This window comes from Indicator indicator, chromosome 21, assembly GCF_027791375.1.
Source record: "Indicator indicator isolate 239-I01 chromosome 21, UM_Iind_1.1, whole genome shotgun sequence".
Lineage (NCBI taxonomy): Eukaryota > Metazoa > Chordata > Aves > Piciformes > Indicatoridae > Indicator > Indicator indicator.
The window spans coordinates 14,249,626-14,276,910 of NC_072030.1; the positions used below are offsets into that span (position 1 = coordinate 14,249,626).

At 57.3% G+C, this 27,285-nt stretch overlaps 3 protein-coding genes across 4 annotated transcripts; 1 reads left to right on the forward strand and 2 right to left on the reverse strand.

Annotated features, from left to right (window-relative positions):
- Window positions 1–1,305: 1,305 nt before the first annotated feature.
- On the reverse strand, window positions 1,306–4,582 carry AIP (aryl hydrocarbon receptor interacting protein). Of its 2 annotated transcripts, none has more exons than XM_054390653.1 (6): window positions 4,484–4,582; window positions 4,134–4,313; window positions 3,523–3,711; window positions 2,801–2,977; window positions 2,167–2,308; window positions 1,306–2,056 (listed from the first exon to the last, which is right to left on the reverse strand). In XM_054390653.1, exons 1-6 carry the CDS (start codon window positions 4,580–4,582, stop codon window positions 1,851–1,853), a joined length of 993 nt encoding a protein of 330 aa, XP_054246628.1. In that variant the 3' UTR covers window positions 1,306–1,850. The 2 variants fall into 2 exon arrangements, with proteins under 2 accessions (XP_054246628.1, XP_054246629.1); XM_054390654.1 differs by having other exon boundaries at window positions 1,935–2,056; window positions 2,175–2,308.
- Window positions 4,583–6,300: 1,718 nt separating this feature from the next.
- On the forward strand, window positions 6,301–10,619 carry LOC128973937 (scavenger receptor cysteine-rich type 1 protein M130-like). Its single transcript, XM_054390434.1, has 13 exons — window positions 6,301–6,349; window positions 6,418–6,738; window positions 6,845–7,162; window positions 7,250–7,552; window positions 7,630–7,944; window positions 8,110–8,418; window positions 8,497–8,805; window positions 8,914–9,298; window positions 9,359–9,469; window positions 9,617–9,702; window positions 9,886–9,972; window positions 10,224–10,337; window positions 10,534–10,619. Exons 1-13 carry the CDS (start codon window positions 6,301–6,303, stop codon window positions 10,617–10,619), a joined length of 2,793 nt encoding a protein of 930 aa, XP_054246409.1.
- Window positions 10,620–11,438: 819 nt separating this feature from the next.
- LOC128973938 (NACHT, LRR and PYD domains-containing protein 12-like) lies at window positions 11,439–18,100 on the reverse strand. The gene is made up of 7 exons (XM_054390435.1): window positions 17,818–18,100; window positions 15,212–16,890; window positions 14,363–14,502; window positions 13,447–13,617; window positions 12,860–13,033; window positions 12,590–12,760; window positions 11,439–11,694 (listed from the first exon to the last, which is right to left on the reverse strand). The coding sequence occupies exons 1-7, from the start codon at window positions 18,098–18,100 to the stop codon at window positions 11,439–11,441; spliced, it is 2,874 nt and encodes a 957-aa protein (XP_054246410.1).
- Window positions 18,101–27,285: the final 9,185 nt, after the last annotated feature.

The window sequence follows — 27,285 nt, forward strand, 5'->3', positions numbered from 1 at the left end:
GGAAGATGGCACCTCAAGCCCCATCAAGGGCCAGAGTGATCCCCTCCAAGGGCTGGAGTGAATTCCTTGGGGCTGAGCCACCCGAAGTTCCCCCATTCTGTCCCTCAGCTCTGCTTCCAACCTGTTCCCTTGGTCCTTTGGGGCTGCTGGGCAGTGCCAGGTGGGGTTTGTCCCCTGCAGAGCTGCTGTGTTGTCCCCTGGGATCCCTGGGCAGAGTTTGGGGGGTTGGGACATGGTTATTTTCCAGGACAAGTGGCATCTTTCCTACTCCCCACCTATTTATTTCTGTTCGGTGTGGGGCAGGGGAAGGATTGGGATTCAAAAGTGGTTCCTCTGTTCTCTTTGTTTGGTGTGAAATAAAAGCGATGTAAAGATGAGGAGCTGGGACCTACCTCTCTGCTCTGTACCCTCCTGGCCAGGGAAGGTGGCACCAGGGCTTCCACCCACCAGCAAAGCCCTGGCCCTGGGGAATGTCAGACCCAGGAGGTGGCCTTGGGGCACAGTGGTTGGGTTGTGAGCAAGTGGAGATGTGTCAGGGTAGGAGACACTCCAGCCCAGCCTGGAGTGGCCCTGGGCTGCACCCATGGTTCTTGGGCAGGTGTTGATGCTGAGCACAGTGATGCAGCTTGGCCACCCTGCCATCACCATCACACTGGGTTTGAGATGCTGCAGGCTCAGCTTTGAGCTCTTGAGGGGCACTCCTGTGACAACATCTCTGTGTTAGAGCTGCTTCTACATCCTGAGCCCAGCATGGAGCCTGCTGGAGTAATTTTGTGGCTCCACACCTTTGGGAAGAGTCACCAAGGAGCTTGAACGCATCCATGCTGGGGCCAGTGCTCACCACAGCAACTCAGGGCTCAGTTTTGAGCTCCTGAAGGAACCCCCCTGTGACAGCAGCCATGTGTCAGAAGAGCTTCCACGCTTGAGCCTAGGATGGAGAACCTGGAGAGGTTCTGTGGCTCTACAGCTTAGAACAATCATTGAGCAGCTTGAACACATCCATGGTGGTGCCAGCACTCACCACAGCAAGTCAGGGCTCAGCTTGGAGCTCATGAGGAGCACCCCAGTGACAGCATCAAGTTGCTTTCACACCAGGAGCACAGAACAGAGCCTGCTGGAGAGATTTTGAGGCTCTACACCTTAGAAGGGTCATTAAGGAACTTGAACACCTCCATGACAAGGGCACAGCACGTCAGGACTCAGTTCCACAGTGAGGTCTTAGCAGCAGAGCTTGACCCATTCCTGCCAATTTCAACCTCACTTGCCTCCAACAGCAACTTTTTAAAAGCAACAAGGTGCCTGTGACTCATTTTACTTCTGCTTATCTTGGCATAGCACAACCAGAGTTCTAGGTCAATGGCAGTGTGAAGCAGTTAGGTCTCCATAAAATATTTCTGACGCTGCCATGATGATGGAGCAGAGAGAACACACACAGCTTGAGATGGGCAGCAGCAGCCTCAAGATGTGACGATGCAGGACGTGGCACGGAGTACAGGGTAAGAGCCAGGGCCAAGCGACCACAAGAAGCTTGTCCAGCCCTGAAGGTGGTGGCTCAGCCCAACATAAAGTATCAAAACATGAAACAAAAAGGTAAAAGAAGGTGGCAGAGAGCAGCAGGCTTGAGCTCGTGTCCCTGGCATGACGATGAGCAGTGTTTAGAGCTTCACCTTTGAGCGAGGGTTGCGATGCCACGAGCAAAGGTACGCTGCCACGGCGAGCTCCCCGGGGCCACTTCTTCCAATAATTAAAATCTGTATTAAACATTAATAAACATCCGTGAACATTCCACATGTGGAATATCTTAAAAAAAACCAACCCAGAACCTGCTCAGAGAGCCGTGGAGGGGGGCTCTACTGGGAGAAAATGCCCTTGAAACGGATCTTGTCCTCGGCATCCTTCTCCCTCAGGCGAGCTTCCAGGCTCCGCAGCTCCTTGGAGACGACGGAACGCAGCGAGGGGTCGAGGGCCAGCACCTTGGCAAAGTCAGCCTGGGCCTCTGCCACGTTCCACACCGCGGCGTGGGCCTTCCCCCGCTTGAAGTAGGCCTTGACGTTGTCTGTGGGGAGAGAGCTGCTGAGCTGGAGAGAGCAGCTGCCACCTTCCCACTGCCCTGCTTGCCCTGTTGGCACCTACCCCAGCCAGCTGCGCCACCCACCAGCTCCTTACCTTCATACTTATTGAGGATGGAGGAACAATGGTCCAGCACCTCATAGTACTCCTCAGACTGCAGCTTACATTGGCAGTAATTTAACAGCAAGGGTGTGATCTTCTGGTCAAGCTCAATCCAGTCTGGAGAGCCAGGCTGTTCCTGCAGGATGAATCATAGAATTGTTAGGGTTGGAAGGGACCTTAGGGATCATCTAGTTCCAATCCCCTGCCATGGGCAGGGACACTTCACACTACATCAGGTTGCTCAGAGCTGCATCCCGCCTGGCCTTAAAAACCTCCAGGGATGAGGCTTCCACCACCTCCCTGGGCAACCTGTTCCAGTGTCTCACCACCCTCATGGTGAGGAATTTCTTCCTAACATCCAATCTGAATCTATCCATTTCTATTTTTGTTCCATTCCCCCTAGTCCTATCGTTACCTGACACTACCCAACTTTCCTGTAGGCCCCCTTAAGATACTGGAAGGCCACAATAAAGAGAAGCTTCCACGCCCTGTGCTGCAGGAGGGTTAAGAGTGGAACTCTGTGGACACCAGAGAAGGAGGAGAGTAAGAAGAAGCTACCAAACCATGTGCTTCATGAAGGGTAAGGGTAGAAATCTGTGGACACCACAGAGGGATCAGGCATCCCCACCTTCATCTGTAGGTTCTTGAGACAGGCGATGGCATCGTAGTATTTGGCAGCTGCCTCCTGCACCTTGCCCTGCCGGTAGAGCTCGTTGCCTTCCTTGTGGATCAGGGGGACAGCCTGCAGCTTCTCCTCATCTGTCATGGCCCACGGGTCCTGCTGGTAGGAGCCAGGTGCCTCCACCTGCCAGCACCCCATCACAGAAGCACAGACTGGTTTGCGTGGGATGAGACTTTTCAATCTCATCTAGTCAGCAAGAACATCCCCAAGTAGAGCAGGTTGCTCAGAGCTCTAACAAACCTGACCTGCGATGGTTCCAGGGATGGGGCATCTCCCACCACTCTGGGCAGCCTGGGCCTGGGTCTCACCACCTTCACAAGAATTTCTTTTTTGTCTCCCATCTGATTCTCCCCTCTGTTAGTTTACACCATTACCCCTTGTCCTATCACAGCAGGTCCTGCTCAAAAGTCCATCCCCAGCTTTCTGATTGGTCCTTTTAAGTCCTGAAGGGACACTAGAAGGTGTCCCTGGAACCTTCTTTTCTCCATGCTGAACAACCCCAACTCTCTCAGCTCACAGCCCTGTATCCAGGCAGGGGCAGAGCCCCAGCACCCTCCTGCCTGCAGCCTCCACCTAGGGTTGGGTTGCTCACAGCCGTCCCCAATCAACCCCTAGCCCAGGGCTGGGAATAAGAGCCTCATCCACCCCTTCCTGAGTGGGTGCCTCACCTTGAGCACCTCAATGTCAAAGATGAGGGGTTGAGGGTTCTTCTGGAGATCGTCAAGGTCAGGGTATCCCAGGGAGTAGTGGTCGTGCAGCTGGGCAATGCTGCAGCAGTGCCGTTGCCCCTCCAGTGGGTCCTTCCCAGCTGCGATGTTCCGCAGGCTCTTGGACACCAGTGGGTAAAGCACCACGTGCTGGTGGGCACAGGTTCTGGAGTTGGGACTGGGGACTGGGACTCTCCCAGCCTCGCACGCTGGGCCCCAGGAGCAAAGAGAGGGTGGTGCAGACCAAACCCCAAACACACAGACACCGACCCCGGATCGCAGACCACGCCCCCAACAATAAGCCCCTCCCTCCCATGGCACAAACCACGCCCCCTAACCCCCACGCCTCCCTAGGTACAGGCCGTGCCTCCAAGCCAATGAGCTGCGACTCTGAGTGTCAAACCACGCCTCTTGTATCGCAAGTCACGCCCCCAACATCTAACCACACCTCCTAACCAATCACCACAGCCCTGAAAAAACAAACCACGCCCCCAACTCTCAACCCCCACCCCCTAACCAATCACTACGCCCCTGGAATAACAACCCCGACCCCTTCCCGTCCGGAGCCGCACCTTGACGTCACAGCGGAAGCGGGCCCGCTCCCCGGCTCGCATGGTCCGCAGCGCCGCCTCCCACACCGGCAACTTGAACTTCTTGCCGGCTATCAGCTCCATGGGCTTCCCCCGCTCTCGGCTGTCGTCCAGCGGCGTCTCCTCATCCCCGCACCGCAGTGTCCGGTAGTGGAAGGTGGCCTGAGGAGGGGTGAAAGAAGCTGCGGCGTCACCATGGCGACGGCGGAAGGGTGTCGGCGGGGTGGGGGTGAGGAGAACCTCCCCGCGCATGCGCGTCTCGCCCCGTGTTCGCCCGGCTCGGTTGCTATTCCGCAGCCCCAGTCCCCAGGGGGTAGCGGGTCGGTTCTGACCTTGGTGCCATCGCGGAAGTCGGGCAGCGGCCCGGTGCCCTCCCGTATAACCTCCTTGTAGACGCCGTCGGCCCGCAGCTGCTCGACCTGCTGCGCCATTGCCGCCACGCCCCGCCTTGCCTCCCTTCGGCCGCCTCCGCCGCCGCTCGTCCCTTTCCGGACGCATGCGGGCATGCGGCTGCGCCCCCTGCTGGCGGGGAGGACGCAATGGGAGGGGCCAACGCTCGGTAGCGGCGGCGGCGCGTCCAGTTCCTGCCTCTAAGCCCCCGGGGGGAGACGGGCGAACGTAACGGAATAAAAAGCTCCCGTGACGTTTGGCTATATCCTTGGAAGGACTAAGGGGTGCGGTGGGGGGGTGCTCCTGGTGTCACCGGAGTCCGCAGTGAGCGTCACCACCTGTCCTGAGGCTGTTGCCGGTGTCAGCGGCGCTCACGGTGAGGGTCACTTCGTGTCCTGGGAGAGGTCGTGGGGGTGCTTCCTGCGTCAGCAGTGCCCACAGTGAGGGTCACGTCTTGCCCCGGGGATGCTCCTGTTGTCCCTTGTGACGAGTGTCACTTCCCACCTCAGGAATACCAAAGCCGTGTTGTCCCTCTCCTGCCAGCCCCAATGGCTCTCCAGGGGCTAAATGGCAGCTGTGGCAGGTCCGTGCTATGCCCTTGGGGACATGGCAGGTGACACCAGCATTGGAGTCAGCCCCACAAAGCACCTCGGGTGACACCGGGCTATTTGCAGGTGACAGGTCCCTTACCCTGCACAGAATCTGGTGGCCTGCGGCAGTGCTGCCTGCGCTGCCTGCAGTTGTGCTCTTGTCCCCATAGTGCAGTCAACGATGGCACCACCGCATGCAGCACCTCAGCCACCTGCTTTTGGGGCTGTGGCTGTGCTTTAGGTGGCTTTGTTTGTGAACCCCCCTTCATGTCCCCCCACCCTAGCCAAGCCATGGCCATCAGCACCACTGGGTGCCAACAGTGGGTGGCTCAGCCCCATCCTTGTCCCCACACACAACTGAAACCCCAGGTTGCTCCTGTGCCTGTTGGGTTTTGCTGGTGCTCGCTCCAGGCTCAGCCAGGTGGGTCCCTTCCTGCCATCAGATCGGTGTCACCGTGGGCAGGTGGTGGTGTGGGCAGCTCGGTGTTACCGGTAAGAGTGCAGGTGGCCGGGAAGCTGTATGCGGTTGATGCCAGGGTGGGGGAGGAGGAAACCACCTCCTTCCTGCCCACACGGCAAGGGGAGCGCGGGGACGCAGCTGCTGCCAGCACCACCATGTGCCACCAGCCTCCACGAGGCTCCAGGGATGTGCCACCTGCCAACGCTCAACCCCGTGCTGAGCATGGGGGCTGCCTCCACCTCCGTGTCCCCCTCCAGGCACCCCAATTGGGGATCACCCAAGGGATGAGTGGTGGTCTGCCCAGGTCTTTGGACTTTGCCCTGTTCTGATGCTGGTGGTGGCCCCATGGAGGGTTTGGTAGGTTTTGGGGTGAATCTGGTCACTATCAGGCCTGGGCTGTGGCAGCAGGGTCAACTCCGTGGTGGGACACAGGTGGGGAGGCCCCATGTACCCTGGTGCCACGGGTGGGGGCTGGCTCCCCTCGGTGACATCCGGGCGCCACTGCAGCGTGGTGAGATGTGTGACGCCAGAAGCGGGGCCGAGCCTCATATTTGGGCAGGGAGCAGGTTATTGGAGGCCAACACCTCACCAAGCCCGGAGATAACTTCTCTGATAATGGCTCAGGAGGTGCTGCCTCCTCCATTGGCTCCTGCTCACCCTGCTGCCTCCGTATCACCCACCCCGTGCCACCAACATCTGCAACGGCAGGATGGTGCCCATCCTGGGGCTACTCCTGTGTGGTGTGCAGCTTTGTGGGGGTGAGCGCTGGGGGTGTGGGGCAGCCGTGGGGCAGGTAGAACCGAGCTCAGCACCATCCTCACCGTAGGCACTGGGGAGCTGCGGCTGGTGGACGGCGGTGGGCGCTGCGCTGGCAGGGTGGAGGTGAAGCACGATGGGGAGTGGGGCTCCGTCTGCAGCTACGACTTCGACTGGGATGCCCGCTGGGCCAGGGTGGTGTGCCAGCAGCTGGGCTGCGGGCCTGTGCTCCACTCGTCCCCCTATGCCCCATTCGGGCAAGGCACTGGCAGGATTTGGCTCCAACCCTTCTTCTGCCGTGGCAGTGAGGAGGTGCTGGAGGAATGTCCCCATTTTGGCTGGGGGAAGCACTTCTGTGGCCACGAGCTGGACGTGGGGGTGACCTGTGCAGGTGAGATGGGGGTGGGGTGGGGTGGCTGTGTCGGGATGCCAGCCACGTGCCAGGGCATTGGCCGGCAGAGCTGAGGCCGTGCCGGTGTCCTGGTGTCCTGCTGCAGAGGCGGTGGAGCTGAGGCTGGCAGCTGGCACAGGTCCCTGTGCCGGGAGGGTGGAGGCGAAGCTGCGGGGCCGCTGGGGCACGGTGGCAGATCCCAACTGGGACATAAGGGAAGCCGAGGTGGTGTGCCAGCAGCTGGGCTGTGGCTCGGCCGCTGGTGCCTATGCTGCTGCTGCCCGCTTTGGCAAAGGGGACGGTGCCATCAGCCTGGTTCTGGTCACCTGCAACGGGCACGAGGCCACCCTCTGGGACTGTGAGATCCGTGGCTGGGGGCCCTATGCTGGCATCCATGACTTCGACACCGCCGTCGTCTGCCAAGGTAGGAGCCAGGTGACAATGGGGCCACAGGGCCACAGGCCAGTCCTGGCACATTGCTCACCGCTGGTGCCCATGGCTGTCCTGGCAGGGTTTGCCCGTCTGGTTGGTGGTGAGGGTGGCTGCGCCGGGCAGCTGGAGGTGCGGCGAGGCCAGACTTGGGCTGGTGTGTGTGAGGACCAGGTGGACGTGGAGGCTGCGCAGGTGGTGTGCCGGGAGCTGGGCTGTGGTGCGGCACTGGCTGTCACCGGCACTGGGCGGCTGGAGGCAGGAACGGGGCCGCTCTGGGGGGGGGAGTTTGAGTGCGCTGGCACCGAGCCCCTCCTTGCCGCCTGCGCCCGGCGGCCACCTGGCAGCCAGAGCTGTGCTGGCCACGCCGTCATCGTCTGCTCCTGTAAGCACTGGGGATAGTGGGGGCGTCGGGGGGACCTCTACACCACTCTGCCCCCCTCAACGCCCTTTCTGCTCCAGCTTACACTGGTTTCCGGCTGGTGGGCAACACCTCGAGCTGCACCGGGCGGGTGGAAGCAGAAGTTGGGGGGACGTGGAGGTCCCTCTGTGCCTCTGGCTGGGACCTGCCCGATGCCCACGTCCTCTGCCACCACCTCGGCTGTGGCCCTGCCGTCGCCGTGCCCCCTGGAGGCTCCTTTGGCAGGGAGGATGGGCTGCTGTGGAGGGATACATTCAGCTGCCACGGGAACGAGTGGCACCTGGGCGAGTGCCCTGTGACCGTGCTGGGGAAGCCCACCTGTTCCCCTGGCCACGCTGCCACTGTCAACTGCTCAGGTCTGTATGGCACCCACTGGCAAAAAGCCCCTAAAGGGCTTTTGGGACTCTACAAAGTTTGGGAGCGGGACACTCAGTGCCATTTTGGGGTGAGGGGCGGGCAGAGCCGGGGGTCCCACCACCTCTAGGGTCCCTACGCCCGTGGCACCGGTGGGGGTTTTGCAGGTGATGCCAAGCCCCTGCGGCTGGTGGATGGGCAGAGCCGGTGTGATGGGCGGCTAGAAGTTGCCACAAGTTCCTCGGGTCGGAGCCGTGTGCCAGCAGGGCTGTGGGATGCCCGTGGTGCCAGCGTGGTGTGCAGGCAGCTGGACTGCGGTGTGCCAGAGAAGGTCTACGCTGTGCCAAGCTTGGGCAAAGTGGGGCTGCGGGGGTTGTGGTGTGACGGCACCGAAGAGAACCTGGCCCTGTGCAACGTCTCGGGGGCGGCCACCGTGGCAACCAGCAGCCCTGAGGAGGTGGCCGTGGTCTGCTCGGGTGAGTGTGCCGGGAAGGGCTGGGGGGATGCTGACACCCGAGCGGCCACCCCACGGCAGTGCCCTTGGTGCCCTGCAGGCAGCCGGCGGGTGAGGCTGGCAGCCGGCCCCGGTCGCTGTGCCGGGAGGGTGGAGGTCTACGTCAATGGCACATGGGGCACCGTCTGCCTGGACCGCTGGGACTTGCCGGATGCCACCGTCGTGTGCCGCCAGCTGGGCTGCGGGACGGCGCTGGAGGCGCCCAGCTCAGCTCGCTTCGGCCCTGGCACGGGGCCGCTGTGGCTGGGTGCCGGTGGCTGTGCCGGCACGGAGCTGTCCCTCTGGGACTGCCCAGCTTTGGCACGCCGAGGCTGCCGGCGGGGTGGCGGGGCGGCTGCCGTCTGCTCAGGTCGGTGCCATCCTGTCCCCAAACTGGGGGGTCAAGGGGGCTGTCCCCCTCGGGGGGATGGCTGTACTATCACCTACCCCCCATATCCTCCCCCATGCTCCCTTGCAGAGCAGCTCTCCCTGCGGCTGGTGGGCAGCCGCTGCAAGGGGCACCTCGAGGTGTTGCACGAGGGCATCTGGGGACGTGTGTGTGCCAACGGCACCAGCCCTGCCACGGCCACCACTGTTTGCCGGCACCTTGGCTGTGGGGACAGCGGGTGGCTGGCAGCTGCTCCTACCCTGGACCCAGCCCCAGCCTGGCTGGCATGGGTGGGCTGTGAGCAGGGCACCCGCTCGCTCTGGCGATGCCCCTCGGCACCCTGGCACCTGCAGCCCTGCAGCCCCGATGGGGATGCCCACGTCACTTGTGATCAGGACACTGATGACAAGAGTGAGATGCCCACCCTAGCCCCAGGTAGCTCTACTCGTGCTGAAACCCCCACCCCCACTGCCAGGTTGGAGTGGGTCCTGCTCCTCATCCCACTTGGGAATGTCTCCATAGGTGTCCCTGGCAGCACCTTGCCAGTGGCCGCGATCCTGTGTGTGGTCCTGGGGATGCTGCTGTGCCTGGCCCTGGCTGCCCTGGTTGTGCAGAGGTGCCGTGCCCAGGCTTGGTGCCAAGGTGGGTCCTGGTGAATGGGTGCCAGGGCAGAGCTGGTCTGGGGCTCCCTTGCCATGGGGTGGCTCTGAAGGTGGGCAGTGGGTGACCCTGGTGCTACCCATGGTCCCCACAACATTTGATGAGTGCTGGCCATTCTTTCAGGCCTTGGTAGAGCCACAGATGCCATCTCAGATGCCATCTATGAGGAGCTGGACTACACCCTGACACCAGAGTACCAGGAGGTGCCCAGTCTCTTAGGTTGGTGCAGCCCCAACCAAGATGGGAGGACTTTGCTCCACCGCAGCACTGAGTCCTGCTGATGTCTCACTGGCTTGTCCCCAAGGCTCTGGGGGGTCTCCTTGTCCTACTATGTCCATACTCTATGGTGAGGGCCTGTGGTGCCAGCTCTGGTCACCCACAATAATGTTGTTCCACTGCCAGGCTCCCTGTCAGAGGGATCAGGGACAAAGCTGCCATGTGACAGTGGGGACGGCATGGAGGAGGAGAGTGACCCCATGGCAGCCCCAGGTAGGGACACAGGACAGGAACCCAGCAGGGAGCCCTGGGGACAGGACACTGGGGCTGGGGAGCTGTGGGGACATCCTGGTGGCTCTCATGCACACCACCTCTCTCTGCTAATTAATCCCTGCTGACCAATGTCTGGCTGAGAGCTGGCAGACTCAGTGCCACCAGGATGTCCCCAGTGGCATGGCTGGAGTAGGGGATGGCACAGCCAGACCCCTGTCACAGCCTCCGTTTGACTCCTGTGCCCATTCCAGCCCCCCCTGCCCAGCATGGACCCCCAGATGGCTATGACGATGCCATGGCTGACCATGCTGGGGACATCTCGGAGGAGGTGGCACAGAGGAGCTGGGACCGTGGCCCACCCACAGGTAAGAAGGGTCACAATGGTGGCCACCATGTCCCCTGGAGGCTCACATCCAGGACAGGGCTTGGCTGTGGTGGCAGGCAGAGAGCTGGTGGCAAATCCATGGGGGCTGCATCAAGACCCTAGCCAGGGTCTGGCAGAAGGGACATCAGCCTCTGGTGTCCCCTAAGGTGGGAGCTGCCCCCTCCCAAGTCCTGCAGAAGCCACAGTGGACCCTCCAGAAGAGCCCCCAGGGGACACAGACTATGATGATGTTGGCATCAGCACGCCAGGGCCATCACTGTGAGGACGCCAGGGCCACACCACAGGAGTGCCTGGGGACACATGTGCAAGGTGGTGGGACTCTGTCCCTAGAAGGGGTGGCCCTGGCCATGGAGGTGACCTCTCCCTGCCCCAGGAATTAATTTTATTTCACTGTGAATTGCTCTTTTTATTTTTTTTCCCTATTAAACCCTAAAACTGGCTGAGGACTCACTGCTTGGGGACATGGGACAGGAGCTGGACACACAGACACATCCCTGGGTGTGGTGGGGAGGATGGGGAAGGGGACAGGGGGAAGGGGACAGGGGGAAGGGGACAGGGGGATTCCTGGGACTGTCCCAAGCATCTTTATTTGGCATCAGCAAACACTCACAACTATTCCCACCAACGTGGTGGGGACGCTGGAGAGGGATGGACCTGGCCCAGCTCAGCCTGGTCTCTGGAGGTCAACAGATGCAGACAGGACCTTCTGCCCTGTGCCTCCCATGGATGGGGCAGGCTCAGACCCAGGGGGACATCTCCCAGACTTCAGCAGCACCAACAACTGGGATAGAAATGGCTCTGGTTGGTGTGAGGAGCTCTCCTGTAAGTGAGGAGGTCTCTGAAAAGTGAAGAGGTCTCCTGAAGGTGAGGACCAACCCTAAAGGTGAGAAGCTCTCCCAAAAGTGGAGGCTTTTTCTAAGGGTGAGGACTCCTCCTAAAGTTGAAGACCTCTCCTAGAGGTGGGAAGCTCCCCTAAAGGTGAGGACCTCTCTTAAAAGTGGAGACTTCTCCTACAGCAGAGGACCTCTTGTAAAAGCAGAAAGCACTCCTAAAGGGGACTTCTCAAAGGAGGAAATCTCTCCTAGAGGTGAGGACCTCTGCTAAAGGAGACTTCTCCTGAAGGTGTGGACCTCTCCTGAAGGTGAGGAGCTCTCCTAAAGGAGGGGAGCCCCTTTCTGCCCCCCAGCAGGACCCCACGGTGGAAGGGCAGCCGTGCCATGGCCCCTGTCTCTGGCGTGTCCTGCTCCAGGAGGTCCCTGATCTTCAGGTGGGGCTTCAGTGTCCTGAGGGCAGCCAATTCCTGCAGCACTTCCTTGTCCAGCCCAGAGGTGCTCAGGCTTGAAACAGAGAAGAGAAGATCTGTTAAAGCCATCCCCACCCCATGCTCTCCTGGGCACTGGGATGCTGGTATCCCACTCTGCAGTACTGGGTTCAGTTTTTGGTCCCCATTGTACAAAAAAACCCTCACGTGGACAGGCTGGAGAAGGTCCAGAGAGGACCTCCAATATGATTCAAGGACCGGGAAGCTGCCATAAGGAAAGGCTGAGGGAAATGGGTTTGTAGAGCCTGGAGAAAAGGTGGCTCAGGGGGCCCTCACTGTGTTCCAGTATTTCAAGGGTGGCTACACAGATCAAGGCTCCCTTTTGACAAGGACTCCAAAAAGATGGAAAAGATGAAGGGGAATCATAGAATCATGGAATCATTTTGGTTGGAAGAGACCTTCAAGACCATGGAGTCCAACCCTTAAGCCAGCACTGCCAGGGTACCACTAAACCATGGCCCTCAGCACCACATCTCCAGGGCTTTGAAACTCTTCCAGGGATGGGGATTCTGCCATCACCCTGGGCAGCCTGGGTCAGGCCTTGACAACCCTGAAGGGCAAGAAATTGTTCCTCATGTCCAACCTAAACCTGTCCCGGGGCAACTCGAGGCCATAATGCGGACAAGTTACTTCTGGGGAGATTCCAGTTGGATACAAGAAGAGTGTTTGTCACAATCACATTGGCCATCAGAATAATCTCCCCAGGGAAGTGGTGGAGTCCCCCAAACTGGACTCTTTGAAGAACCAGCTGGATCTAGACCATGCATTTTCAAAGAAAGGTTGGACCACATCATCTTTGCTGTCCCTTCCACCCTGGCATTTGATGATTCCATGGTACCCCCTCCCTGTCCTACAGAACCCAACCCCAGGGTGATGCTGGGGATGGAAGGGGAACATGCCAAGCACCTTACCCCAGGACCTGCAGCTGGCAAGCAGGATGCTGGAGCTGCTGGCAGAGCTGCAGGACACCATCAGATCCCAGCTCATTGTCACTCAGGTCCAGGCAGGTGAGGTGAGGGTTGTCCAGCAGCCGAGCAGCCAGATCTCGGCAGCAGGCACCGGTCAGCCGGCAGCTCCCCAGCCTGTGGGACCAGAACGGGACGTGGGGGTTTGGCCAGCCCATCAGTGAGCTGCTCTGGGTGGGAAGGAGAAAACACCAAGCAGCCCTGGGGGTCCCTCACCGCAGGGTCCGCAGCTGGCAGCTGGGGTGCTGCAGCCCCTGGCACAGCAGATGCACCCCAGCGTCCCGCAGCCCCTCGCTGAAGCACAGATCCAACTCCTCCAGGCATGGGCTGCTGGCCAGCACGGCGGCGAGGTCCTGGCAGCAGGCACCGGTGAGGCAGGAGTACCACAGCCTGCCAGGGATCCATGGGAAGGACCATCAGAGCCAGCACAAAGCCCTCCGCTTCATCCCCCCCCAGTGTCACTGCACCATGGTGACGGCCTTCACATCTCTATGGTGATGGTTCCCACACTGGTGCCAGCCCACTGTGGTGACAGTCAGTACTCCAGTGCCACCCCACCATGGTGATGGTCCTAAACCTTCCATGGTTATGGTTCCCACCCCAGTTCCACCTCACTACAGTGACAGTCCCCACCAAAGTGCCACCTCTTTCAATCCCCTCACCCTGGGATAATGGGGAAGAAGGATAATGCCACCCCAGAGGGACCCTTTTGGAGAACCTCCCTGGCATTCCCTGTGGGTTTGGCCTCCCGGGAGATGCCCCTGAGCGCCAGGGGGACACCCGTGGGTGCCGGTGACACTCACCGCAGGACACGCAGGTGGCAGCTGGGCTGCCGCAGCCCCTGGCAGAGCAGCCTCACACCAGCATCACCCAGAGCCCCATCTCCCAGTTCCAGCTGGGTCAGACTGGGGTGTTGGGCCAGCAGCACCCCCAGCTCTGCGCAGCAGCTCTCGGCCAGCCGGCACCACCGCAGCCTGTGGGACAGCCCCGGGGAAGCCACCAGCTCATCACACCTGCCCTGGCTGAGCACCACCTCCCCATCACCATCTGGCCAATCAGCGTGGAGGGACCACGCTCACCCCCCAGCCAGCCAATCGGCATGGACGGACCATGCCCACCCTATGGCCAGTTGGCATGGAGGGACCACACCCACCCACCTCCCATCCAGTTGGTGTGGATGGATCACATCCAACCACAGCCAATCAGCCCGGAGGAGCCACACCTCCCTTCCTACCTACCATCCAGCCAATCGGTGTGTAGGATCCACACCATCAATATGGACGGACCACACCTCCCCATTCCACAGCCAATCAGCATGAAGGAGCCATACCTAACCACAGGCAATCAGAATGAAGGAGCCACACCCAGCCATGTCCAATCAGCGTGAAGGAGCCATACCTAACTGTGTCCAATCAGCATGAAGGAGCCACACTCAGCCATGTCCAATCAGAATGAAGGAGCCACACCCAACCATGGTCAATCAGCATGCAGGGACCACACCCTACCCCTTCCCATCCCATCCCGACTCACCCCTGATAGAAGCTCATCTCCAGCTCCAGCCACCTGCTGGTGGTCCCCAGGGAGGAGCAGGACACAATGAAGGTTTGACCCCATGGGACACCCACCCACCCTTCTCCAGTTTGGGTGCCCCTAACTGGGGTGGCCAGGCCCCATGCTGGTGGCAGCCCCATGGCTGTGTTTGGGTGGTGGATCTCTTACCGGAGCACCTGCAGGTGGCTGCCTGGGTGCTGCAGAGCCCTGCAGAGAGGCTGGATGGGGGCATGTCGTTCCTCATGGGGGCAGGGATGTTCTCCAGCTCCTGAGGCAACAGAGCTGCAGGGAGACAGAACCCTGAGGGGCTTGGGCAGCCCTCACTGGCACCCAAATCCAAGCAGAACTTGCCACCAGTTCATGGAAAGTCTCCTAAGGTTGGACCTCCATGGCTTTAGAGGTGCAAAAGATCACTGCTGGAGTCACCTGCTTGCAAGCAAAGCTGGGGAGAAACCTACAACTTCAGCTCTTTGTGATGTGAGAAGGGGTGAGAAGGGGGCCATAAATCAGACTGACATCTGAGCACAGATGGGCCTGTCAGGCTGGAGAAGTTGAGCTGAGATGCTCCACCACCACCAGTCCCACAGCATACCATGGATGGAGGAGCTAACACAATCCTTAGTGTCCCACACTGCTCCCCAAGGGTGAGTAAAAGCTGCTGAGGAACAAAAACCTCCAGGGGAAGGACAAGCTGGGGGGGGGGGGGGAGGGGAAGGAGCTAAAATGCCTTTAAAACCATCCTTTGGGTTGGAGAAGGGGAGATGTTTGGGGTGGAGAAGCAGAGACATTTGAGGTGGAGAAGGAAAGATACTTGAGATGGAGAAGGGGAGATATTTGGGGTGGAGAGGGAGAAACCTTTGGAGTGGAGAAGGAATGGTGGTATTGGGTTGATGGTTGGACTCAATGATCTTAAAGGTCTTCTCCAACCCAAACAGTTCTTTGATCCTATGATTCTAAGGAGAGCTCTTTGTGATTTGGTGTCACCAGAGCAGAGCAGGGTGGTACCTACCGAGGAACCTCCTCCCTGGGATCCTGCAGCTCGAAGGAGCATCCCCGGAGGGTGAGACAGCCCAGCTCATCCCACTGCCTGATGCAGAAGGAAAGAGCCATTTGGTCATAGAAGGTCAACCTGATGTTCTGCAAGTCAATGTCAGTGAAGCCACCCAATGCACTTCTTGTGAAGCTCTTCTCGTTCATCTCGAACAAAAAGTGGAAAGTGTCCAACTCTGAGACCTTCAGCACTTGGCCAGGCTGGGAGATGCCTCCATGCCTCATCTGAAGCCACCTCAGCATATTTCCCCTGGCTCGTGGTGATATTCTGCACCCGATGGCTTCATCTGCATATTCTATCGATTTTTGGCTTTCCAGACCAAACAGGAACCTCACCATGAAGTTCAGATCCTTCCTGGACTTGCTGTAGTTTTCTAACACCACATTTAGGTCCTTCCAGAGAGCCCCTGAGTGCTTGATTGTTTCCTCCTCATCCTCCAGAACATAGAACATCGCTGCAAAAAACTCCTGCAGGTGCAGGTGGGTGAAGCTGTAGACATTCCCATGCTCTACACTTTTCTTTGAGACCTTCTCATTGAGGAAGAGGGGGAGAAGGTCTGACTGGTCCAAGCCATGCTCCTTGATTTCCTTCTCCTCAAACTGGACTTTGTGCTTCCAGATGCCGTCAGCAGCCAAGGAGCAAAGCTTGAGCAGGAAGCGCTGGAGGTCCTGCAGGTTGTCTCTGCCTCTGCACTTCATTAACCAGGAGAGGTAGGACATGGTCACCTGTGTGGTGGTTTTGGAGCACTCAATGAGGTTTTTCTTCTTGTAAAGCTCTCCTTCAAGAATGGTGCAGACCATCCAGCTCACGATGGGGATGCAGCACAAGCTGTAGAGGACCTCGTTGCCCCTGGCAAACGTGAAGGCCACAGCAGCTTCATTGTTGTTCTCAAAGTACCTATGGAAAAATTCCTGCCTGCTGGCTGCAGGAAATCCCAATATTTCAGCCTGACACTCACCCTCCAGGCATCTCTCCAGGCTTTGAAGAGCTGTTGGCCTCGTGGTGATGAGCAAGGAAGATTCAGGGAGGACAGTCTTCTTCAGCAAGCTCATCATGACAGTTTCCAGTGGCTTCACTTCCCTGGGGTCAGAGCTCAGCTCATCTTTGGACTGAATCAGGGAAAATCCCAGGGCCTCAAAGCCATCAAAAATGAATAGGATCTTCTTCTGGTCATCCAGGACCTTCCCAGGTGTTCTCCTGTGAGGGCAGCACTTTGAAACCAGGTCTACCATGCTCACTTCCTTGGTCAAGGTGAGATCTTTACAGTCTATGCAGAAGATGTAGTCAAACTGCTTGTAGAGGATCCCTTCTGCCCACTCCACCATCACCTTCCTGACCGTCATCGTCTTCCCCATCCCCGGTGCCCCCACCAGCACCACGACCTGTGGTGTTTGTCCATCTTCATTGGGTTTGAACAATGTCTGTGCTGTGACCATGGTGGAGGCTGGTCCATTGCTGGTGTTGGCACATCCATGGCTTCTGGCCACAGCTTCATGCTCACCTCCATGCTTCCTCCACGGCTTCCTGGCGATGCTCAGGGTGGTGTAGCGGCTGCTGATGGACAGCTTCTCCCCGGGACAGGAGTCCACTTCTTTGTACCAGAGGAACTTCTGGACCACGTGCTCTCTGTATCTCTGCTTGTACTCTGGACCAGTGAGAAGCAGAGTCACTTCCAAGCACAATCAGGTCCTTGAGAAGCTCCTAACCAACCCAACCGTGTTCCTGGCACACCCACGGGACACTCAGGGCCTTCCTAAGTCTGGCTGAGGCAATAAGGACATCATCTGCCAGAAGTGAGGGACTCAGCTCAGCTGGGGGTGCCTTCTAGGCCATCATCTGCCAGAATTTAAGGCTTCTGTTCAGCTGGGGAGGTCCTTCTAGGACATCATCTGCTAGAATGGAATGGGCTGCCCAGGGAGGCGGTGGAGTCACTATCCCTGGAAGTGTTTAAAATAAGACTGGATGAGGAACTTAGTGCCATGGTTTAGTTGATCAGATGGTGTTGGGTGATAGGTTGGTCTTGATGATCTCAAAAGTCTTTTCCAACCTGGTTAATTCTGTATTCTGTAACTTAGTCAAGGGGGCCCTTCTCCTCTTCTAGGTCCTCCCATCATCCTGATCCAGCAACCCTTGTGTGAACCACCCCACAATCCTCATCCACCCTTGGAGCAACTGCCTGGGGCCACTTGCAGCCTCCACCCATCTCTTGTCTCTAGGGCCAAGGGAACCATCCCTGGCCTCCTGGTGATGTTTCCAGCTCTGAAGTGTCACCAAACATGAGCTCTGCAAAGGTGTCTTTAATCACCATCCCAGGAGAAAAGGACCTGCCAGGCAGTGCTGAAAGCTGAAGGCCCTTCTCCAGAAAAAGAAGGAGCTTGGCAGTAAGTGGGGACAGCAAGAAGCAAGGTGCCTCCAGCCCTCACACCGATAGAACCATGGTTGGACACCTTCATGTTTCCAGGCTTCCTGGTGAGCTGAAACCTGCTCTTCCTGACTTCTACCTGTCTCCAGGATCGCTCAAGGGAAAAAAAAAAAGAGACTAAGACAAGGAAAATATCTGCTGGCTTCCTACCTTTCACCTTTTCATCCAGGAGTTCCTCAGCCAGGTCTCTCTGGTTGATCTCTTCCAACACCCCAATCGCTACGTCCATGGCAGCTTCTTCGCCGTAGTTCCTGCCCATGCAGCTGGCGAGTGTGCAGGGCTGAGTGGCTTTCTCCAGCAAATCCTTTGGGATATTCCATCCTCCTTCCACCTGAACCTCCCATAGCTTCGTCTTAAACTCCTGGAAGTCCTTAGCTGTCAGACCTTGCAGTGCTTGTGAGAGGCCAGCTATGGAATGTTCCTCCTCAGCCATCACGGGAGGTCACCTAAGATACCAACAGTTAGATGTCACTGTGGCTACACCACAGCAAAAGGGTTTTGAGCTGGGCACCAAGTACAGCCCAGTTCTTCCCAGCCTGGAATGGCTGGGGACAGCCACCCCAATGTGGCATGGTCACCAGGGCTGTGGCTGCTGCAGGATCTGGCACCATGGGGACGTCCCCTCCCGGGACAGGGGCAGAGGGGAGAGAAAACCAACACCCAGCAAGCGGCCTGGGGGGCTGGAACCAGAGCAGGGGCTGCAGCCTGGGGACAGCCAGGGACATGCCCTGATGGCCTCACCTCTGGAGCACTGGGGTGGGGGGATGCTGCCAGGAGGACCTGGGTGCTGCCCGCCGTTACCCTCCCTCGCTCGGGCAGCGTTTGGCTGCTCTCCGGAAGCCTAAGCTCCACTTCCTCCTTCCCCACCACGAGGCAGCAGCTCACCCACCAGCCCTCCAAACCCTCCCAGATGGCTGCTAGGCACCCTGAGAACTCCCAGCAATTGAACCCACCAGGAAGATGGTGGTTTTGAGGCAGAAAAGAAATGGTTTCAGCAAACCACACTCATGGCCACAGGAGCTGAAGCCCCTCTCCTGCTTCTCAGCTGCTTCAGGTGGAAGCTCAACCTCACCCCAGCAATAGGTTTGAGTGAAAATATCCCAACTCTCTGGATTTCCAGCCCTTCTGGAGTAACCAAAGACCCATTCCAGGGTCTCCAAAGCCTTTGGGGCTTGACTCTGTGAGGAAAGCTGCAGACTTTCTCCTCCTCCCTCTTTAGGACTCCTGATTTGTGGTACCACACTTCTCCCATTCCCAGTTTCCCATGTCTCTAGAAGACATCTATCACCCTACAGCTCTCCAGAAGCAGATCTGGCTGGGATTAATTTCCAGGAAGTCAGGGATAAGATGCCATTTCCTGCAGCAGCTTCCACCCTGGAGCAAGATGGACCTCCAAGGGGATCCCATCATGGGCAACATGGAGATAAATATGGATGCTGCAAAAGCAGAGCAGGATGGAAAGATAAAAATAGTGGGAAATTGAAAACTGGGCTGGGAGATGCCAAAGGATTGTTGGGATCACATGCATGGAAGGGGAAAGGAGCTGGGAACAAGTTGCTGTCCAAGGGTAACAGCTACCCTGATGTCCCATCCCACCAGCCCTTTGCTGGCCAGGCCCTGGTGGTTCCACGATGATAATAACCTCATGGTTTATTCTCTTTCAGGACCAGCCTTGAGGGACCACAACCTTGGCCAGGCACTGGTGGCTCCAAATTGACAACAACCTCATGGTCTTGGTGGATTTATTCACTTACAGGACCAGCCTTGAGGGACCACAACTCACAGAGGAGCAACTAGACCTTGTGACACCAACCCCTGTGACAGCTCCTCCAGCAAGTGTGCAAGGACAGGAGGAACTTGCAAAGGGGGTAGGGGAGGACATGCAGCAAGGAAGGGAAGAAGTGTTTGGAAGAGCTGGAAAATGAAACCTCAGCAGTATTTTATTGGGGTCCTACAGGATCTGTACTGGGCAGTGCTGGGACAGGGTTGGGGGGGATGCACCAGACCTGGGGTGCACCTGAGGTGTTCAGTCAGGAGAAGGAGCCAGAGACAGGACTAGGAACAAAGGCACTGCACAAGGTCAGTGGAGACAGGACCAGAAACACAGCTACAACATAGACCTAAGAGTCTGCTTAGAGCCCAGGGAAGGGCTACCACGGCATGGGCAGAAGGTCTAGTCTGAAGATAGACTGGAGGCAAGCCAAAGTCTCCTTCTCAGCAGTTCAATGAAGGTTCTGAGCTACCTACAGCATTGAGCTGAAGCCCATGAGGGAGACACCAACCCACACCAGCATTGCTCAAATAGAGAGTCCCCAGGGCTGAGCTTAAGCAGAGCCCAGGCCACCTGGAGGTGGGTGGGGAAGCATCAGGTGGGGCTGGTCAGGACTTGGAGGCTATTAGTAGACCCTCAGGGGCAGGTGGGTTTGTGTTTTCACTGCAAGGACCTTCTGTGTGGGATGCTGAGCCAGGCAGCACTTCAAGAGGTGTTCAGAAGATGCAGAGATGTGGTGCTGAGGGGCATGGTTTAGTGGTGCCCTGGCAGTGCTGGGTTAGGGGTTGGACTCCATATCTTGGAGGTTTTTTTCCAACCTCAATGATTCAGTGATTCTAAGGAGGGCTCTTTGCTTTGAAGTGATGATGTGGCTGAGGAGGAGGTTGTGTCTGGCACAGCCTGGCTGGATATCTGATGATGCTCTGCAGCAGGACCTGGGCTGTGTGCCCAGCTCTGAACCAACCTTGGGCTGCCCACAGCCCCTCGCAGCCCTTGTAGGATTTGTGTAAGGGGAGGTCAGATCCCAGCCTGTTGGGACCAGGGGAGGGGAACTGGCACAAAACTACACCAAGGTGCAGCACTTGAGCTTCATCCCTTTGCTGTGCAGAGCTTCTCCTTGGCAAGAGTCATTGAAGCCCTTGACTTGCTGCTGGGGGGTTGTCACACTCAGAAATCCCTTGTCCTGGGGGGGAGGAGGAGCACTCTCTCCTCCTTTTTCTGTTGTCTGCACACAAACATCCCAATTTAGCAGGCTGACCCTCTCCCTCCTGTTACATTCACTGTCATCACTGCAACACAGATGGGACTTGGAGGAGCAAGAGAGTGAAAGGTGGGGCAGGTGGGCTCACAGCTGCAGGGACAGCCCCAAATCATGGAACCTGCAAGCCCTAGGGGCTCAGTCCCTGGGGCACATGGAGTGTCACCCAGCCTGCCTTCACCACCCTGCCAACCCCCACTGGGCATCCTGTTCCCCTCCCTCTGAGTCCCAGCCCTCCCCTCTGGATTGGAGCTCTGTCTCCTCCCCTTTGCTCTCCATCTTCATGCAGTCTGCAGAGGTGCATTGTGGGAAACTCCCAAGTTATTCCCCCCTCATCCCCCCCCTTTTCTGCCTTCCTCCCTCCCTCCTCTCTGCGCAAGAGCCAGCTCCCAAGGTGGGATTCCTGCAGCCAGAGGACAGAAGGTAAGAGCTGCTGCTTTCCTCTGGCTCCTGGGAGGGTGAGGGGACAGAGCTGCTGGGGATCCCCAACTCCTACTGTGGGGACACAGCATTCCCAAGCAGCATTCCCAAGTAGCATTCCCACGGGGTGATGTGGCAAAAAGCAGATCTACCTGGTCAAGGTGAGTGTCTGCTTGGGATGGAGGCCAGGAGCTGCCATGCCTGTTAACAGGCAAAAGTGCTTTTTTAAACCCAGTAACAATGAGCAGAGTGAGGATAGCTGGTCCTGAGCAGCTCCTTTCCCCTTCCCCATCCCAGATCTCTTTCCTGTCCCCTGCCCATCCCAGCTCCCTGTCCGTTGCCCATCCCAGCTCCCTACTTTTGCTCCCTGAAGGTCAGGCAGGCACGGGAGGCATTTCCGCAAACGCAAGTGCGTGGGAGTCTGCTCCCTTCCTGTACCTTCCACCTACCTGAGGTCTCTTAAGCTGGTCACTTCCAGTGACCATCCGCCTTCAGGATCAGGAGGAAGCAGCCCTGGATGGAAACTGGGATTTGGAGCTGCAGAACCCAGTCTGGAAGCAGAAGGGCTGTGAGGAGGGAGAAGCGGAGTCAGCCATGTGCCGGAAACAGGGCGGCTGGGAAGGAGGAGGGGAAGCAGCATTCCCAGCTAAAGCCTTCCAGCCTTGGCAGGAGGGGTTGGCCACCTCCCTGGAAGGCTTTGATCAGGTTTCCAGCTGCATTTCCTCTCCTGTCAGCACAGGCAGGATTTGTTTGCCCTTCGCTCTGCCTGGATGGATTTGATGTAAATCCCAAAGCAGGAGGCAAGCACAGCTGGGAGCTCTGGCTGGTTCTCCTCACCCTTCCCAAGGAAAGAGCTGGGATTTGTGCTGCTGGGAACTGGGGCTTTGATGTCAAAGGGATATTTTTGATAGGATCCCCAGCATGGGCTGGAAAGGAGCTCCCTCCAAAGGGCAAACCTGCCCCCAGAGTGACCCAAATGCAGAGAGAGAAGCTGCCTTAAGCTGTGGGGAAAAGATCCACAGCCCAGGCTGTTTGTCCTCACCCTTCCCAAGGAAGCAGCTGGGATTTGTGCTGCTAGGAACTGGAGCTTTGATATCAGCCGGGTATCTTTGCTAGGACCCCCAGCTGGGGCTGGAAAGGGTAAATCTGCCCCCCACAAACAGCCAGAATGCAGAGAGATGAGAGGCATCAGTGGTGGCTTTAAGCTGTGGGGAGAAGATGCCAGTCCTGGCTGCTTGTCCTCACCCTTCCCAAGGAAGCAGCTGGGATTTGTGCTGCTAGGAACTGGAGCTTTGATCTCAAAGGGGTATCTTTGCTAGGCCCCCCCAGGCTGGGCTGGAAAGGAACCCACAAAGGGAAAATCTGCCCCCAGAATGCAGAGGCAATAGTGGCTGCTTTAAGCCATGGAGAGAAGATGACTCCAAAGGAGTGTGATGGGAGAGGACACCAGAGCAGGGCTCCTCTTTCAAGGTGTGGATGGAATTTTGGAGGGCTGGGAGGGATGTCCTTGACTTTTTAGCTTGATGTCTGTGCCTTTTCATGTGTCTTGGAGCATCCCTGCCTTGTTTGTTGGCAGGGACCTGTTGATTTGGTCCCTGCTCCTGCTTAGCTCCCTGTGGCCATCTGGTAGCTTCTGGTGGGGTTGTGGTGTGGGGGGAAGGGAAAAAGAGGATTTTTGTTCCTGAATTGAGGTCAGCCTGGCAACACTTCAGCGTGGGGGCCATATGAGGAAGCCCTCCCCACTGCAGCCTTGTTCTCCTGGGTGGGGCTTGGGCAGGATGCTGTCAGGAGAGGGAGGATGGACTATGCTGGATTGAGCTCCCTGCTCCATCTCGGGACTGACCTCCAAAAGTCTGACCTTCACAGGTTTGACCTTCAGCATTTTCCATCTTTCCTTTCTCAGCTATGGTGCCATCTTTCCTCTCTCAGCTATGGTGCTATTGAGGCAGGATGGGGAGGGAAAAAAATCCAGAATTCCCCCCAAATGGGGATATTTATCTCTCTGCATCCATCCCCTCCCCTGGCAGGCTGCCAGGATCTACTCAGCTCCATAGCTCAGCATCAGTGGCACCTCCTCCTCCATCACCTGGAGATCCACACTGCTTTGGGCTCTGCTCAGCTGTCTTCCCAGAGAGCTCTTTGTTCCAGGAGGGACTGGTACACTGTCCTCACCCTTGGTGGGCCATGGGGACAGGCAGAGGGGCTGGAGAGGGAGGGATGGATGGATCTCTCTGAGCAAGCATTTCTGTGCTGGTGCTGCTTTGGCCACCCCTTCCCCAGGTCCTTTCCCCAGCTTCCTGCAGGGAAAGGAGGGACAGCTCTGGTTTTGCTGCACAGCGTGCACCATGGAGCATGCCAGAAAGCCTCATGGAAGGTCACTGCCTTGTGCTGAGCTGGTTCCTTCTCTGCCTGCAGCAGCTTCTTGCATTTCAGCTGCAAAGCAACAGTTTGCAGGCTGCTGCCTGCAGATCTATGAGCTCTCAGTGCTGGGACCTGGCTCTGCACCTGCAGAGCTGTCTGTGTAATCTTCTGGGTGATGCCACCAGAGCCTGCTGCAATCCCACATGGGGCAGAAGAGCTGGGTCTAGGATGCCCTTCAGCTGCAGAGGGCTGTTCAGTTCTCTGCAGGGGTTGAGCCTGGTTTACTGTGTCAGAAATACCTATTTTTATTAATCTTTTTCCCTCCTGTGGATATTGAATTCGAGGGGTGTGGGACCCCCAGGAAAAGGCATTAAATGCATTGATCTGTTAGAAAGGAAATGAAATCATAGATCATCCATCATAGAATCAATCACAAGTCAGAAATCAACCTTCTGCATCTGGGGACCAGCTCCTGGCTGCCTAGGGACCAGCACCCCAAACTGGGAGTATTTGCCCTCAGGCAGTTTCCCAAGCACTGGCAGGCCCAGTGTAGAGAGCAGAGCTTTGGGGTAGAGGGGAGGATTTATTCAGCCTTCTCCAAGAGGTAGAAAGGAGCCATGAAACCCTCTCCTGACCCTACCAAACTGTTATCCTTGAGGTGGCATCCCAGACCCACTGCTGAGCAGAGAGCTGAGACCTGCCCCAGGCTGTTGGGATGGATGTTGTGAGGAGTGGCTTTATCTACTCCCTGGGGAGATCCAAATGTTTCAGGGGTGGAAACCTCCCTCCTGGAGAAAGCAGCTCTCTGAGAAGACAGCTGAACAGATCCAAAAGTGATGTGGACCTCCAGGTAATGGAGGAGGGGATGGAGCTCACTGATGCTGAGCTATAAACTTGAGCTTGGAAGGGCAATAATTAGCTTTTCTTGATGGCAAAGTAGCTATAGGAGGCTGCTGGGAAAGCTTCTGCTGGGCCTGTTGGGGTTTGGTGGCCTCCCTTCTGATCTCACAGGAGATGCCAGCTTGTCCCCAGCAAGGGATGTGCCATGGTTTGCTGCAGCAGCTTGTCCCTGGTGCCACAGAGCTGCTGGCATTGGATTGCTGGGGCTCTGGGAGAGCTGGGAAAAGCTTCATAAAGGTGTTTGCAAAATGGTGAGTGTGGCAAAAGCCAAAAGGTGCCCTGGGTAGGGTGCAGGATGCACCCAGCTGCCTGGGAGATGTCCTGCTGGTGGGTTAAAGATCTGTGGTTGATGTTGCTGGCAGCAACACCTCCCACTGCGTCTCCTGGATGGCTTCTTGTTGAACCTACTCCAGTGCTTCAAACCAGTGCCCTGCCAAGGACCTGCCATGGAAAAAAAAATGTCATCTCCTGGCTGAGAATCCTTTCATTTGTTCTCATAAATGTCTGCTTTGGAGTGAGCAATGCTCAGTCCTGTCAGGGAGAGGCTTAAGGTCTAACCCCTCATGATTTTTGGAGGGTAAAAGCTAAAATTTTGTTCCACTGCCAAAACAAAAAAAAGGCACCAAGAGGTAGACAACCAGGATGGGAGTCTGTGCCTGGAGGGGCCAGCAAAGTGAGGTGCTCTGGAATGGGGTTTGGTTTTGGCAGCCCCCCCCATGTGCTGTTAGGACTCTGAGAAGCTGGGTTTGGCAGCAGGAGGAGGTTTCCAGCCTGATCTCAGCAAAGTGCCTTCAGGTTCTCTCCAGTTCTAGAAGCAGCTCTGCTCTAAGCTGTGGCTGTGACTGGTCCAGCTGCATCAAAAGGGCAAGTGGCACTTGTGGGAGTGACCAGGGAAGTTGTACAGCCCTGCCAGCAGCAGGTCAGGTCCATTGTGCCCACCCCTGTGGATATAGAATCCTAGGATTGTTTGGAAGAGACCTCTAAGAGCATTGAGTCCAGCCAGCAACCCAAGACCACCACGGTCATTAAACCATCAGTGAGGGGACACTGGAGAGAATTCGAGATAAGATCTTCTCTTTCCCCTGGCTGTTCTGGGAATGTTTTCCTGATTTCTACTGTGTTTTGGGGCAGCTGTCAGCAGAGGTGTGAGGAAAGGGCGTTTGTGCTGGCTTTGTGTCCGTGCCAGGCAGTGCCAAGTTCAGGTGATGAGTTGCCTCTTTGGTACTGTGCATGGTGAGCACCTTGAGGGAGGATGAGGGATGAGAGGACATGGCCTCAAGCTGCACCAGGGGAGGATTAAGTTGCACATGAGGAACAATTGCTGCTCCTTGAGGGTTGTCAAGGCTTGGCCTGGGCTGCCCCCCTAGGGCAGTGGTGGAGTCTCCATCCCTGGGGATGTTAAAAAACCCTTTAGACATGGCACCTAGGGACATGGTTTAGTGGGCATGGTGGTGTTGGGTTGATGGTTGGGCTTGATGATCTTGGAGCTCTTTTCCAACCCTAATGATGCTATGATTCTGTGGAAGGAGGGGCTTGGCTGAGCTTTTTTTTTTTTTTTTCTTGGCAGCAGCCTGTATATTTTTGATAGCTGTGGGAAGCTGAAGTGAGCTGCAAGAGCTCTCCAGCTCACGTTGCTGCAGAGAAATGGCTGGTCTGGGGCTTGTGAAGTGCCCTGCAAGGAGCTTTTGTGAATGGTGCAGCAAGAAATGTGCAACAAGAGCTTGCTGTAGGTCTGCTGAGGGCAGGTGGGACAGCAGCAAGCTGTCCTCCCTTGATGCTGCAGGGTTAAAGACAGAGTTACATTCACCATATATCATGGTTCTCATTGCTTTCTCTTCTCTTGCCTCCATGAAACTGACAGAAGAAAAAGATGTGGACCCACAACTGTTGTTTGTGTCTGAAAACACCCAACAGAGAACACAAGTGAAACCCTCAGCAGGAGCATAGTGTCTGCAATGTCTCTCCATATCTCACAGCAAAATGTCTGCCACGTTCCTCTCAGAGGGATCTCTGGGGGTCAGGACAAGCATGGCTCACAGATGTGACAGCTCAGATGTCACCTCTCGCAGAGGTCAGGCTGTGGAAAAAGCTGCTCAGCCTTTGCTGAGCTTCTGCCGGTGGGGAGTGTGCTGGGACTGGCTGCAGGGCTCTGCAATGCTGTGTCACCCCTGTGGGCAGCGTGGCAGGCTGCTGGCACTTGTGTTGCAAGCTGAGGCTTTGCCCCATCCCTGTGCAGGTGGTGACCCAGCAAGGTGCCCGGAGTCCACCTCCCACAGCAGTTCCCTTTGCAGGTGTAAGACCAAAGCAGTTTACAGCTGGGCTACAGGAACCTACCCTGCTCCCTCTGGAGACTGCTGCACCAGCCAGGCTGGGAGGGAGGTGACATTAATGGCACAGGGAGTGAGGGCTAAGGTCCTGCAAGGCTGGGCATGCTGTGTGGGTGGTGGTTGGAGTTTTGGTGGTTGCCAGCACCAGCTGGACAGGAGATGAGCCTGCGGGGTCTGGGTGCAGCCGCAGGACTGACGCAGCCCTGGAGCGGAGGCTTCGCTGGCACAGCCCCCACCAGGGCAGCAGTTGGGAGCTGCTGCTGCTACCTCCCAGCATCTGATGTTCTCCATGTTAAGAGTCAAAGGGCTTGTTTGAGAGGGATGCATTTAATCCAGGGTGGGGAGAGGGGAGTGATGCAGGGAGCAGCAAAGGGCAGGTTGAGCAAAGGACTCGCAAACATCTCATGAGCCTGAAGTGGGTCAGCAGCGTTTGGTGTTTCTCGGTGCTGCTGTCTCCAAGGATTGGTTTTGGGAGGGCTGCAGATGTGGCAGGCTCCCAGCACAGCCTGCTCCTGGTGTGCTGTGGCTGTTGGAGGTTGTCTCTCACAAGCTCCTCCTGCTTGCCTTGTGTTTTCTCAGGC

What these genes read in the sequence shown, in the direction of transcription:
- AIP (XM_054390653.1), bottom strand. Translation starts at nt 4,582, where the DNA reads ATGGCGCAGCAGGTCGAGCAGCTGCGGGCCGACGGCGTCTACAAGGAG. An exon ending in GCTTCCGCTGTGACGTCAAG is followed by an intron (nt 3,712 to 4,133) that starts GTGCGGCTCCGG and finishes TGTGCCCACCAG; the next exon opens with CACGTGGTGCTTTACCCACT. An exon ending in TTGACATTGAGGTGCTCAAG is followed by an intron (nt 2,978 to 3,522) that starts GTGAGGCACCCA and finishes GGGTGCTGGCAG; the next exon opens with GTGGAGGCACCTGGCTCCTA.
- LOC128973937 (XM_054390434.1), top strand. Translation starts at nt 6,301, where the DNA reads ATGGTGCCCATCCTGGGGCTACTCCTGTGTGGTGTGCAGCTTTGTGGG. An exon ending in TGGTGTGCAGCTTTGTGGGG is followed by an intron (nt 6,350 to 6,417) that starts GTGAGCGCTGGG and finishes TCCTCACCGTAG; the next exon opens with GCACTGGGGAGCTGCGGCTG. An exon ending in GGACCGTGGCCCACCCACAG is followed by an intron (nt 10,338 to 10,533) that starts GTAAGAAGGGTC and finishes CAAGTCCTGCAG; the next exon opens with AAGCCACAGTGGACCCTCCA.
- LOC128973938 (XM_054390435.1), bottom strand. Translation starts at nt 18,100, where the DNA reads ATGGCTGAGGAGGAACATTCCATAGCTGGCCTCTCACAAGCACTGCAA. An exon ending in AGCCACCTGCAGGTGCTCCG is followed by an intron (nt 13,618 to 14,362) that starts GTAAGAGATCCA and finishes GCTGTCCCACAG; the next exon opens with GCTGCGGTGGTGCCGGCTGG. An exon ending in TGCCAGCTGCGGACCCTGCG is followed by an intron (nt 12,761 to 12,859) that starts GTGAGGGACCCC and finishes CTGGTCCCACAG; the next exon opens with GCTGGGGAGCTGCCGGCTGA.